The sequence below is a fragment of the Xenia sp. Carnegie-2017 genome, unplaced genomic scaffold (genome assembly GCF_021976095.1).
Source record: "Xenia sp. Carnegie-2017 unplaced genomic scaffold, XeniaSp_v1 HiC_scaffold_3, whole genome shotgun sequence".
In the NCBI taxonomy this organism is placed as follows: Eukaryota; Metazoa; Cnidaria; class Anthozoa; order Malacalcyonacea; family Xeniidae; genus Xenia; species Xenia sp. Carnegie-2017.
The window spans coordinates 7,700,195-7,714,098 of NW_025813493.1; the positions used below are offsets into that span (position 1 = coordinate 7,700,195).

Sequence of the window (13,904 nt, forward strand, 5' to 3'; positions counted from 1 at the left end):
GGATGGAATAATAGCTAGCTTAAAGAGCTGTTAAAGCTAGGAAAACTTGTTATGTCGTATACTGGGACATTTTTGAGTTTTCTTTTCCGAGCCATAATATATTAAAAGTTTGTCAAAATCGATAACATTCTCCAGTGAATCTATATTGAACACAATATAAGATATTCCGTAGAATATCAACTTTATTTGTTGTCTCAAGCTGTTTCGGGAAGTAGAAGAGAAAGTCGGTGGTAATGTATTCTTCAAATCTTCATAAAGGAAGCATTTTTTCGATAGCAGCTTTATAAATCACCTTGTGACATGCAGTACAAAATATATAATTAAATCCATCTCTTTTTAAATGAGTGTCATGCTCTATGATATTGTCGTGTTGAACAAACACTATGATTAGTCTGCTTTGTGGCATGTTCATAGCTGCTCGATAAAGATAGTTGCATATTTTGGTTTTTGTAGTAAGTCACTCTTTGAAGTTTCTCTTACTTTGCTGGCAAAGTATGAACGCGAAACCAAAAAAACAGTCAATCTTTAACAAAGGAGTTTTGGCGTTATTTTTTAAATAGATTTCTTAGTGTGTTTGTTGTTCAGTTATTTTTCTGCATCAGATCTGTGATTGCATGGTTTGATGAGAAGTCATATTGATTGAGTGACATTTAAATGTCCACAGAAAAGTACATTAGCAACGAATTCTTTGTAACAAATAGTTTACATTGCTACATGACAACATATTTTAGTAAAATGACCTCTGTCAACTAGTGAAAGTTTAACTCTGTAATATATCAAAAACTATTCGGTTGAACAATAGCAAAATTGTAATAAAAATTTCTTACTTTGCAGAGATCCATACATTGTAAATATACTCAATTGGAAATTTACAAAACAGCTTTTCAACTGCAAGAAGAAAAAACTAATTTATTCTCCCACACAAACAATTTATAAAATTTAAATATCAAAGCAGCAGGTAAAGCGTTTCTATTATGCTGCGTAAATGCAAAAAAATATATTATAAGGCATCATGCATAGAGAATTTTCTAAAGTATTTTTGGATGTATGTTAAAACATAAAAGATGAATAAATTGGGTTATAGTCTTTTACATAAAGACAATAACTCATATAATTTCACATAAAGACTATAGATCATGCATTTTCACACTTTTCACATAAAGACTATAACTCATATATTTTCACATAAAGACATTAATTCATGCATTTTCACCTTTTTCACATAAAGACTGTAACTCATATATTTTCACATCAAGACTATAATTCATGCATTTTCACACTTTTCACATAAGACTATAACTCATATATTTTCACATAAAGACTATAAGACATGCATTTTCACACTTTTCGCATAAAGATTATAACTCATATATTTTCACATAAAGACAATAATTCATGCATTTTCACACTTTTTACATAAAGACTATAACTCATATATTTTCACATACAGACTATAATTCATGCATTTTTACACTTTTCGCATAAAGACTATAACTCATATATTTTCACATAAAGACTATAATACATTCATTTTCACACTTTTCGCATAAAGATTTTAACTCATATATTTTCACATAAAGACTATAATACATTCATTTTCACACTTTTCGCATAAAGATTTTAACTCATATATTTTCACATAAAGACTATAACTCATATATTTTCACGTAAAGACGATAATTAATGCATTTCCACACATTTTCACAAAAAGTCTATAATTAACGCGTTTTCGCACATTTTCACATAAAGACTATAATTCACGAATTTTCACACATTTTCACAAAAAGTCTATTTTTCACGAATTTTTGCACATTTTCACAGGAAGACTATAGTAAAAGACTACGATTTGCTGCCCTCATTTGTGTGCAGCATCCTTATCGCTACAAGCACAGTAGCAATTCTTCGTCGTTTATCAATTCGTTCAAAATGTTCAATATATCTGCCATTTTGTGATGCTAGTTGTGCGCATGCGCATTTTTGTCATCTAAAGTTTACTTGTTGTTGGCTCAACGTACACAGGGATTTTTTGTCATTCATGACAAAAAATATCAAACACGTTTGATATTTAGCTCATCCGTCACGAATGACAAATGTTGTTCAAAACTTTCCTGCATTTTTGTCGATCCAAGTTGTCGCGAATAACAAGTACGCTCAAAAAGTTCGCCAGTGTGCGGCGGGCTTTATGCATGCGCTTCTATAAAGGACTATTTCACATGCTTCGTTGGTTGCCTTTGTTTCATTTTTTTGTCATAGAGTTTGTTTATATTTATATACTGTTACGCATGTGTGCAAGTTTTTGAGCTTGTCAAGTGTGAGTGTAAAGTAGTTTAGAGCATATTGAAGCTAAGGAGTTAAAATACTCCATTGCGCAATGAAAGGGAAGCTATTGGGAAGGAAGCTTTAGTATGCGTCAAACTTTTTCGAGTTTTTTATCACTCGCGACGTTCGCCAAATATTGAACATGTTGAATATTTTTGCCAAAAATAACAATCTCCGAGCTGAAAACAATAGAGCAAGTTTGGATAACTAAGTAAAGTGCATGAACGTAAGCAATGAAGAGCAAAAACAAAAGTTTAATGGCAGGTTAAATGACTTACCAAGCGATGTAAGTTTGAAGGATAAGATTCCCGACCTATGGCCGGAATACTCCAGTTAGATTACTGTACCTGCTTGAAGTTTCTTGCACAATTCTTCTCAATTAGTATAAGACAGTGCGAACAGGAAAAACATAAAAGAAAACGGCACTGTTGCGAAATAGTATAAGACAGCGCGAACAGGAAAAACATAAAAGAAAACGGCACTGTTGCGAAATAGTATAAGACAGCGCGAACAGGAAAACATAAAAGAAAACAGCACTGTTACGAAATAGTATAAGACAGCAACAGGGAAAACATAAAGAAAACAGCACTGTTGCGAAATAGTATAAGACAAAGCGCGAACAGGAAAACATAAAAGAAAACAGCACTGTTACGAAATAGTATAAGATAGCGCGAACAGGGAAAACATAAATGAAAACAGCACTGTTACGAAATAGTATAAGACAGCGCGAACAGGGAAAACATAAAGAAAACAGCACTCAACGAAATAGTATAAGATACAGCGCGAACAGGAAAACATAAAAGAAAACAGCACTGTTACGAAATAGTATAAGACAGCGCGAACAGGGAAAACATAAAAGAAAACAGCACTGTTGCGAAATAGTATAAGACAGAGCGAACAGGGAAAACATAAAGAAAACAGCACTGTTGTGAAATAGTATAAGACAGCGCGAACAGGGAAAACATAAAGAAAACAGCACTGTTAGTGAAATAGTATAAGACAAAGCGAACAGAGAAAACATAAAGAAAACAGCACTGTTACGAAATAGTATAAAATGAACAGGGAAAACATAAAAGAAAATGCACTGTTACGAAATAGTATAAGACAGCGCGAACAGGGAAAAACATAAAGAAAAACAGCACTGTTACGAATAGCATAAGACAAAGGAACAGGAAAACATAAAAAGAAAAACAGCACTGTTACGAAATAGTAAGACAGCGCGAACAGGGAAAACATAAAGAACAGCACTGTTAAGTGAAATAGTATAAGACATGAACAGGGAAAACATAAAGAAACAGCACTGTTACGAAACAGTATAAGACAGCGCGAACAGGAAAACATAAAAAGAAAACAGTACAGCATGAAATAGTATACATATGAACAGGAAAACATAAAGAAAACAGCACTGTTATGAAATATATAAGACAGCGCAACAGGAAAACATAAAGAAAACAGCACTGTTACAGGAAATAGTATAAGATTAAAGCGCAAACAGGAAAACATAAAGAAAAGAAAGAATTGTTACGAAATAGTATAAGATAGTGCAACAGGAAACATAAAGAAAAACAGCACTGTTACGAAATAGTATAAGACAGCGCGAACAGGGAAAACATAAAAGAAAAACAGCACTGTTGGTGAATAGTATAAGACAGCGAACAGGAAAACATAAATGAAACAGACTACATGAAATAGTATAAGATAGCAACAGGAAAACATAATGAAAAATCAGCACTACATGAAATAGTATAAGACAAAGCGCAACAGGAAACATGAAAGAAAACAGCACTGTTATGAAATAGTATAAGACAGCGAACAGGGAAAACATAAAAGAAAACAGCACTGTTAATGAAATAGTATAAGACAGCAACAGGGAAACATAAAAGAAAACAAAGAATTGTTAATGGTGAAATAGTATAAGACATGAACAGGGAAAACATAAAAGAAAACAGCACTGTTACGAAATAGTATAAGATAGCGCAACAGGGAAAAACATAAAAGAACAGCACTGTTGTGAAATAGTATAAGACAAAGGCAACAGGGAAAACATAAAATAAAACAAAGACCACAGGAATAGTATAAGACAGCGAACAGGAAAACATAAAGAAAACAGCACTGTTAAGGAATAGTATAAGATAAAGCGAACAGGAAAAACATAAAAAGAAACAGCACTGTTACGAAATAGTATAAGATAGCGAACAGGGAAAACATAAAAGAAAACAGCACTGTTACGAAATAGTATAAGACAGCAAAGGAACAGGGAAAACATAAATGAAAAACAGAAGACTGTTAATGAAATAGTTTTAGATTAAAGCAACAGGGAAAACATAAAGAAAAAACAGCACTGTTGTGAAATAGTATAAGATAAAGGAACAGGGAAACATAAAGAAAAACAGACTGAAACGAAATAGTATAAGATAGCAAGGAACAGGAAAAACATAAAAGAAAATAGCACCAATGAAATAGTATAAGATAGTGAACAGGGAAACATAAAGAGAAAAAACAGTACTGTTACGAAATAGTATAAGATAGGCAACAGGAAAACATAAATGAAAACAGCACTGTTACGAAATAGTAACAGCGAACAGGAAAACATAAAAGAAACAGCACCACATGAAAAGTATAAGACAGCGAACAGGAACATAAAGAAAAACAGCACTGTTACGAAATAGTATAAGATAGCGCAATAGGAAAACATAAAAAAACAGCACTGTTACGAAATAGCATAAGATAGCGCAACAGGAAACATAAATGAAAACAACATTGTTAAATAGTATAAGACAGCGCGAATAGGAAAACATAAAAGAAAAACAGCACTGTTACGAAATAGTATAAGACAGCGAACAGGGAAAACATAAATGAAAACAGAATGTTACGAAATAGTATAAGACACAACAGGAAAACATAAAAGAAAACAGCACTGTTGCGAAATAGTATAAGACAGCGAACAGGGAAAAACATAAAGAACAGCACTGTTATGAATAGTATAAGACAGCGCAACAGGAAAACATAAAAGAAAACAGCACTGTTGCGAAATAGTATAAGATGGAAGCGCGAACAGGGAAAAATAATGAAAAACAGCACTGTTACGAAATAGTATAAGATAGCGCAAAGGGAAAACATAAATGAAAACAGCACTGCTACGAAATAGGCATAAGACAGCGCGAACAGGGAAAAACATGAAAGAAAAAACAGCACTGTTAATGAAATAGTATGAAGATAAAGGAACAGGGAAAACATAAAAGAAAAAAGAAAGACCAGCATGAAATAGTATAAGACAGGAATAGGGAAAACATAAAGAAAATAATGAAAGATGAAATAGTATAAGAAATGAATGAAACATAAAGAAAAGAAAGAAAGCATGAAATATATAAGATGAAATAGGAGGGGGCTAGTGGAATGAAGGAATAGGGACATGGAAGAAAAATGAACATGGAATGGAAGGAGAAATGGAAAAATGGAATGGAAAATGGAAGAAAATGAAAGAACTGAATGGAATGAAGGAATGAAAATGGTGGAATGGAAATGGAATGGAATGGAACAGGAAATAAAAATCATGAAGAACAGGAAACATGGAACAAACACGAAATAGTATAAGATAGCGCAACAGGAAAACATAAAGAAAACAGCACTGTTACGAAATAGTATAACATTGAGCAACAGGGAAAACATAATGAAACAGCACTGTTAATGAAACAGTATAAGACAGCGCAACAGGGAAAACATAAAAGAAAACAGCACTGTTACGAAATAGTATAAGATAGCAACAGGGAAAACATAATGAAACAGCACTGTTACGAAATAGTATAAGACAGCGGAACAGGGAAAACAAAGAAAACAGCACTGTTACGAAATAGTATAAGACAGCGGAACAGGAAAACATAAATGAAAACAGCACTGTTACGAAATAGTATAAGATAGCGCAACAGGGAAAACATAATGAAACAGCACTGTTACGAAATAGTATAAGACAGCGCGAACAGGGAAACATGAAGAAAAACAGCACTGTTAGGAAATAGTATAAGACAGCGAACAGGGGAAACATAAAGAACAGCACTGTTACGAAATAGTATAAGACAGCGAACAGGGAAAACATAAAGAAAACAGAAAGCATTGTTACGAAATAGTATAAGATGAAAGCGGAACAGGAAAACATAAAAGAAAACAGCACTGTTACGAAATAGTATAAGATAGCGCAACAGGAAAACATAAAAGAAAACAGCACTGTTATGAATAGTATGACAGCGCAACAGGGAAAAACATAAAGAAAACAGCACTGTTACGAAATAGTATAAGACAGCGAACAGGAAAACATAAAAAAGAACTGTTACAAAATAGTATAAGACAGCAACAGGGAAAACATAAAAGAAAACAGCACTGTTGCGAAATAGTATAAGATAGCGCAACAGGGAAAAACATAATGAAAATGAAAGAATTGAACATGAAATAGTATAAGATAGCGCAACAGGGAAAACATAAAAGAAAACAGCACTGTTACGAAATAGTATAAGACAGCGCGAACAGGGAAAACATAAATGAAAACAGCACTGTTACGAAATAGTATAAGACAGCAACAGGGAAAACATAAAAGAAAACAGCACTGTTACGAAATAGTATAAGATAGCGCAACAGGGAAAACATAAATGAAAACAGCACTGTTACGAAATAGTATAAGATAGCGCAACAGGGAAAACATAAATGAAAACAGCACTGTTACGAAATAGTATAAGACAGCGAACAGGAACATGAAAGAAAAACAGAATTGCTGGAAGAAATAGTATAAGACAGCGCGAACAGGGAAAAGAAAACAGTACTGTTAATGAAATAGTATAAGACAGCGAACAGGGAAAACATAAAGAAAACAGCACTGTTAATGAAATAGTATAAGAAGGAATAGGGAAAACATAAAGAAAAACAGTGACTGCCGAAATAGTATAAGACAGCGAACAGGAAAACATAAAGAAAACAGCACTGTTACGAAATAGTATAAGACAGCGAACAGGAAAACATAAAGAAGAAAACAGCACTGTTACGAATAGTATAAGACAGCGAACAGGGAAAACATAAATGAAAACAGCACTGTTACGAAATAGTATAAGACAGCGCAACAGGGAAAACATAAAAGAAAACAGCACTGTAAGTGAAATAGTATAAGACAGCGAACAGGGAAAACATAAAAGAAAAACAGCACTACATGAAATAGTATAAGATAAAGCGCACAGGGAAAACATAAAAGAAAACAGCACTGTTGAAATAGTAAGATAAAGGAACAGGAAAACATAAATGAAAACAGCACTGTTACGAAATAAAAGTATAAGACAGCGCAACAGGGAAAACATAAAAGAAAACAGCACTGTTGCGAAATAGTATAAGACAGCTGAACAGGAAAACATAAAGAAAATGAAAGACTGTTACGAAATAGTATAAAGACAGCAAAGGAACAGAGGAAAACATAAAGAAAACAAAGCACTGTTAATGAAATAGTATAAGACAAAGGAATAGGGAAAACATAAAAGAAAACAAAGACTGTTACGAAATAGTATAAGATAGCGCAACAGGAAAACATAAATGAAAACAAAGACCACATGAAATAGTATAAGATCATGAACAGGGAAAACATAAAAGAAAAAAAGACCACATGAAATAGTATAAGATAAAGGAATAGGAAAGATAAATGGAAAACATGAAATAGTATAAGACAGCAACAGGGAAATATAAGAAAAACAGACCAGCAGGAAATATATAAAAGAAAAAAGGAATAGGGAATATAAAGAAATGGAAATAGGAATAGTGAAGATGAACAGGAAAACATAAAGAAAACAGCACTGGTTATGAAATAGTATAAAGAAAGCGAACAGGAAAACATAAATGAAAAAGGAAAGACTGTTACGAAATATAAGATAGCGAACAGGGAAAACATAAATGAAAATGAAAGACCAGCAGGAAATAGTATAAGACAAAGGAACAGGAAAACATGAAAGAAAACAGCACTGTTATGAAATAGTATAGAAAGCGAACAGGAAAACATGAAGAAAACAAAGCACTGTTACGAAATAGTATAAGACAGCATGAACAGGGAAAACATAAAAGAAAAACAGCACTGTTACATGAAATAGTATAAGATAAAGGAACAGGGAAAACATAAAGAAAACAGCACTAAAGCATGAAATAGTATAAGATAGAAAATAGGGAAATAAAAGAGAAAATAGGACCAGAGGAAATAGTATAGTGAAAGGGAAATATAAAGAAAAGACCAGCAGGAATAAGATAAAGAACAGGAAAAACATAAAGAAAAACAGCACTGTTGAAAAATATATAAGACAGCAAAGGAACAGGGAAAACATATGCAAGAAAATGTAATTGTTATGGAAAAGCATAAGATAAAGGAAAACATGGAAAGAAAACAGCACTGTTACGAAAGGTATACAGAAGCGCGAACAGGGAAAACATAAATGAAAACAGCACTGTTAATGAAATAGTATAAGACAGCGCAACAGGGAAAGAAACAGCACCGTGGCGAAATAGTATAAGATGAAGCGAACAGGAAAACATAAAGAAAATGACAGACCAATGAAATAGTATAACATTAAAGGAACAGGGAAAACATAAAGAAAAACAGCACTGTTACGTGAAATGAGAGACAGCGCGAACAGGGAAAACATAAAAGAAAACAGCACTGTTACGAAATAGTATAAGACAGCGAACAGGGAAAAACATAAATGAAAAAACAGAATTGTTAATGAAACAGTATAAGACAGCGCAACAGGAAAACATAAAAGAAAACAGCACTGTTGCGAAAATAGTATAAGACAGCGCGAACAGGGAAAACATAAAAGAAAACAGCACTGTTACGAAATAGTATAAGACAGCGCGAACAGGGAAACATAAAGAAAACAGCACTGTTACGAAATAGTATAAGATAGCGAACAGGGAAAACATAAAGAAAACAGCACTGTGTATGAAATAGTATAAGATAGCGCAACAGGAAAAAACATAAAAGAAAACAGCACTGTTAAGGAATAGTATAAGACAGGAAACAGGAAAACATGAAAGAAAACAGCACAGCAGGAAATAGTATAAGACAAGCGAATAGGGAAAACATAAAGAAAACAGCACTTAAAGCATGAAATAGTGTAAGACAGCTGAACAGGAAAACATAAAGAAAACAAGACCACATGAAATAGTATAAGATTAGAAGGGAACAGGGAAAACAAAAGAAAACAGTGACCGAAATGAAATATATAAGACAAGCAACAGGGATAAAAAGAAAAACAGCACCAAGAAATAGTATAAGATAGCGCAACAGGAAAAACATAAAGAAAACAGCACCTGTTAGAAATAGTATAAGACAAAGCAATAGGAAAACATAAAGAAAAACAGCACCGAATGGAAATAGTATAAGATAAAGAATGGAAAACATAAAGAAAAATGAACAGCAGGAATAAGACATGAAGGAATAGGAAAACATAAGAAATGACAGAAGGAAATAACATGGAAAATAGTGGAAGAATGAAGAAAGGATAGTGAATGGAAATAGTATAAGATAAAAGGAAAAACATAAAGAAAAACAGCACTGTTAATGAAATAGTATAAGACAGAACAGGGAACATAAAGAAAAACAGCACTGTTACGAAATAGTATAAGACAAAGGAACAGGAAAACATAAATGAAAACAGCACTGTTAATGAAATAGTATAAGATGAAAGGAATAGGAAAACATAAAGAAAAACAGCACTGTTACGAAATAGTATAAGATAGCGAACAGGAAAACATAAAGAAACAGCACTTACAAATAGTATAAGGAATAGGGGAAACATAAAAGAAAAATGCACTGAAAGATGGAATAGAGAAGATAAAGGAATAGGGAAAATAAAAAAAAGAATGAAAGAAGAATAGTAGGAAATATATAAGAAAGAAGGAACAGGGAAAACATGAAAGAAAACAGCATGAAATAGTATAAGACAGCGGAACAGGGAAAACATAAAGAAAACAGCACCGTTACGAAATAGTATAAGATAAAGCATGAACAGGGAAAACATAAAGAAAACAGCACTGTTATGAAATAGTATAAGACAAAGAACAGGGAAAACATAAAGAAAAACAGCACTGTTAATGAAAAGTAAGATAAAGGAATAGGGAAAACATTAAAAGAAAACAGAACTGTTGTGAAATAGTATAAGACAAAGTAAAATGGAAAACATAAAGAAAACAGCACTAAGGAAATAGTATAAGATGAAAGGAACAGGAAAACATAAAAGAAAACAGCACTGTTACGAAATAGTATAAGATAGCGGAATAGGGAAAATATAAAAGAAAAACAGCACAGACATGAAATAGTATAAGACAGCGAACAGGAAACATAAATGAAAACAGACCAGCAGGAAATAGTATAAGACAGGAACAGGGAAAAATAAAGAAAACAGCACTGTTGCGAAATAGATAAGACAGCAATAGGGGAAAACATAAAGAAAACAGCACTGTTACGAAATAGTATAAGATAGCAACAGGGAAAAACATAAAAGAAAACAGCACTGTTACGAAATAGTATAAGATAGCGCAACAGGGAAAACATAAATGAAAACAGCACTGTTGCGAAATAGTATAAGACAGCGCGAACAGGGAAAAACATAAAGAAAACAGCACTGTTACGAAATAGTATAAGACAGCGCGAACAGGGAAAACATAAAAGAAAACAGCACTGTTGCGAAATAGTATAAGACAGCGCAACAGGGAAAACATAAAAGAAAACAGCACTGTTGCGAAATAGTATAAGACAGCGCGAACAGGGAAAACATAAAAGAAAACAGCACTGTTACGAAATAGTATAAGACAGCGCGAACAGGGAAAACATAAAAGAAAACAGCACTGTTGCGAAACAGATAAATTTAAAACAAACTTTAGCTACGTATAGCTACGTTTCCTATATTCCTTCCGTATATTTATTGCTAAACTATCAAATAGCAATACACACAGCATTTTTACTACACACATTATTGTATGGATTGCAGTTGCCTTCCTAATAGCTATTCTCTAGATATAAGGCTGCAAAAGGGAAAATCTTTAACTGTGCAATACTAAATCTGAAATTTTCTGTATTACATGTCTTTCAGCAAAGCGTCTTGTTTGTCGAAATTTCCTGAAACTCCAGTGGGTGTCCTTCGCTAAAACGTCGCTATAGTTAACCACAATTTTTCTCTATGTTTCTTTCTAATCATTTAAAGTATTGACTGAATTTAGGCACAGTTTTACGTCAATATATGCCCTGTGGAAATGCGACCAATTAGTCGAATGTCTTTTCTAAGTTAACTGCTGTAAAAAATTTCAAAAATTGCCTTCGAAGTTTTCTATTTGTTGCGTTATACACAACCACGTTGAAAAAACTGTTTAAGTATCCCAAAACCAGGGATCCAAAATCCACAGCGCGTGGAACATGCGCATTGGAGAATACTTGGATCAACATTATGATCGCAAAAGGGGACCAGCAAATGCCAAAGACGACAATTAACACTATTACTGTTCTTGTCAAACGATTTTTTCTTGATCCCTGTGTTTGGTTAACCATAGCAAAAGATTGTACCGAAAGGCTGTTAGAACGTAGCGAGATTTGGCGGACATCTCTGCCACTATCTTCGTGATAACGAAGTATTCTCACATAACAGTAAGTCATTATAGACAACGGACCACATAGACAAGCTGCAATCATAAAGATCGTGTACGATTTACTTGCTGTCCATTCAGCAAAACAATAACTCTGTCCTGGATCATAGTCGAATTTCGCCCAACCAAAAAACGGAGGTATAGATAATACGATTGTTATAAACCAGGTAATACAAACATAAAAAGCACATTTACGGCGAGTGTACTTGCTCTCATAAGATGTCCAATTAACTATAGCATGGTAGCGATTTATGCTGATCATGGACAAAGCCATACACGATGCTACGAACGTGAGCAATGTTAAAAATCCAGATATTTGACAAAGCGTCTTACCAAGCACCCAATCTTGGGCAATAACAGTGATTATAGTCACAGGGAGATTAATGACGGCGACAAGTAGATCTGCGAGAGCCAGGTTTAAGATAAATACATTTGCTTTTGTTTGAAGGTTTCTAGTCGTACCAACGATGTAGAACAGGCTAAGATTGGCACAAAGTGCTGCTATGAATACAATGACCAAAACAATTGTTTCAAGAATTGTCCCCGTTGTCGCCGCCATTAAAACTTGCGTAGATAATCGGTTGTAGCTGCTTTTGGCCACTTTTAAAATCGACACTGTTCTAGCAATATGAACACGAGAGATATCAAGAACTGTACATTAAATGAAAATTTCAAATTTGTATAATCTCATAACGTTAATCCTCTTTTAATTTGCAGCTTTTTGTCCATCACAACACACGGTGATATTATTAAAGTTACCATGGAATGCTTACACGCACTTGTCAACTATTAATAAATAATAACGAAATTTCAATATAGTACGAGCTTGCTGATTCGTGCAGGATAATTTCAGCAAATACAACTCATCAAATTTAGCAAATACAACTGGTATATTTAAACGGCATTTGTCTTAGGTTGGCATTTTAATAATTCTATATTAGTATTACTCGACTAGAACTGCAATAACCTTTTCCCCTTTTTTCACATAGGTGGTAAATGAGCAGCAGAACGGCTGGGACTTGTATATAGAGCAGGCCTGCTGGGGTATTCAATCCTCTTATGAGATAATGCATATTAGGAAGCCAAGATTTCCTTTTGAGGTAGCTGATCACAACAATGATTCAGATGAAATTGAGGTGCAAGAAACTGAACCAAATGTAGTGGCAGAATATGTTTCCAATAAAATTTGTTTTCAATGAAATTTTTCAAATTGATGTTAATAATTAGATGAATGGTTCTACCTTGTTAATAGATTGTATTGTTGATTTGTAGAGTGTAAATCTACTGGAAGTTTTGATTTTTTCCACCTTTCGCCATTTTCGCATCACATAGCGATTAATCACATATACAGTTTGAGAGCTCTTTGGCTCATGTGGTATACGGTAGCTTCTGAAGATATGTAAAAATAACTACCAGCGTCTTTCTTTTAGGACGAGGAATCTGATTGCGAAAGGTTTGCAAGAAGATTGAAATTGCACTTTGCAAACTTTGTATATACAGATGGAGCATGTTGCGAAGAGTACTCTAAGGAACGTTTTTGAAGCGAGGGATATTACAACGACTAACAGAGGATGTGGCCGCTTCTCGGTGAGATTGTAGAAGGATTAATTCACGTTCATTCACAGGTAGAAACTTTCAATTATTGTATGTGCTAACTGTGTGTTGGTGTTACTAAAGATGAAAAAAATGTGAACAATATTTGTTTAGCTCAATAAATATATATAAAGACTTGTTATTTGCCATTTTTGGATGAATTGAAAAGCTCGTTTTGGACTTCCAAGTTCCTTTTCATTGAATCACATTGTCATAAAGAAATTTATCCTTGTTGGAATATGTATTTGTCAATATAATTATAGCCATGCATGAAAATTTCACTCTAGGCTTCCACTTGAAAAAATGAAGATCATGAAGAAAAACAAGCATTAAATTAA

The 13,904-nt window shown here is 33.4% G+C and overlaps 1 protein-coding gene across 1 annotated transcript; it reads right to left on the reverse strand.

The window, feature by feature from the left end:
- Positions 1-11,596: 11,596 nt before the first annotated feature.
- LOC124454166 (melatonin receptor type 1C-like) lies at positions 11,597-12,820 on the reverse strand. Its single transcript, XM_047004974.1, has one exon. The coding sequence runs from the start codon at positions 12,530-12,532 to the stop codon at positions 11,597-11,599; it is 936 nt and encodes a 311-aa protein (XP_046860930.1). The 5' UTR covers positions 12,533-12,820.
- Between the last annotated feature and the right edge of the window lie 1,084 nt (positions 12,821-13,904).

Bases quoted from the DNA above. Each gene is read 5' to 3' on its own strand.
- LOC124454166 (XM_047004974.1), bottom strand. From the start codon at position 12,532: ATGGCGGCGACAACGGGGACAATTCTTGAAACAATTGTTTTGGTCATT.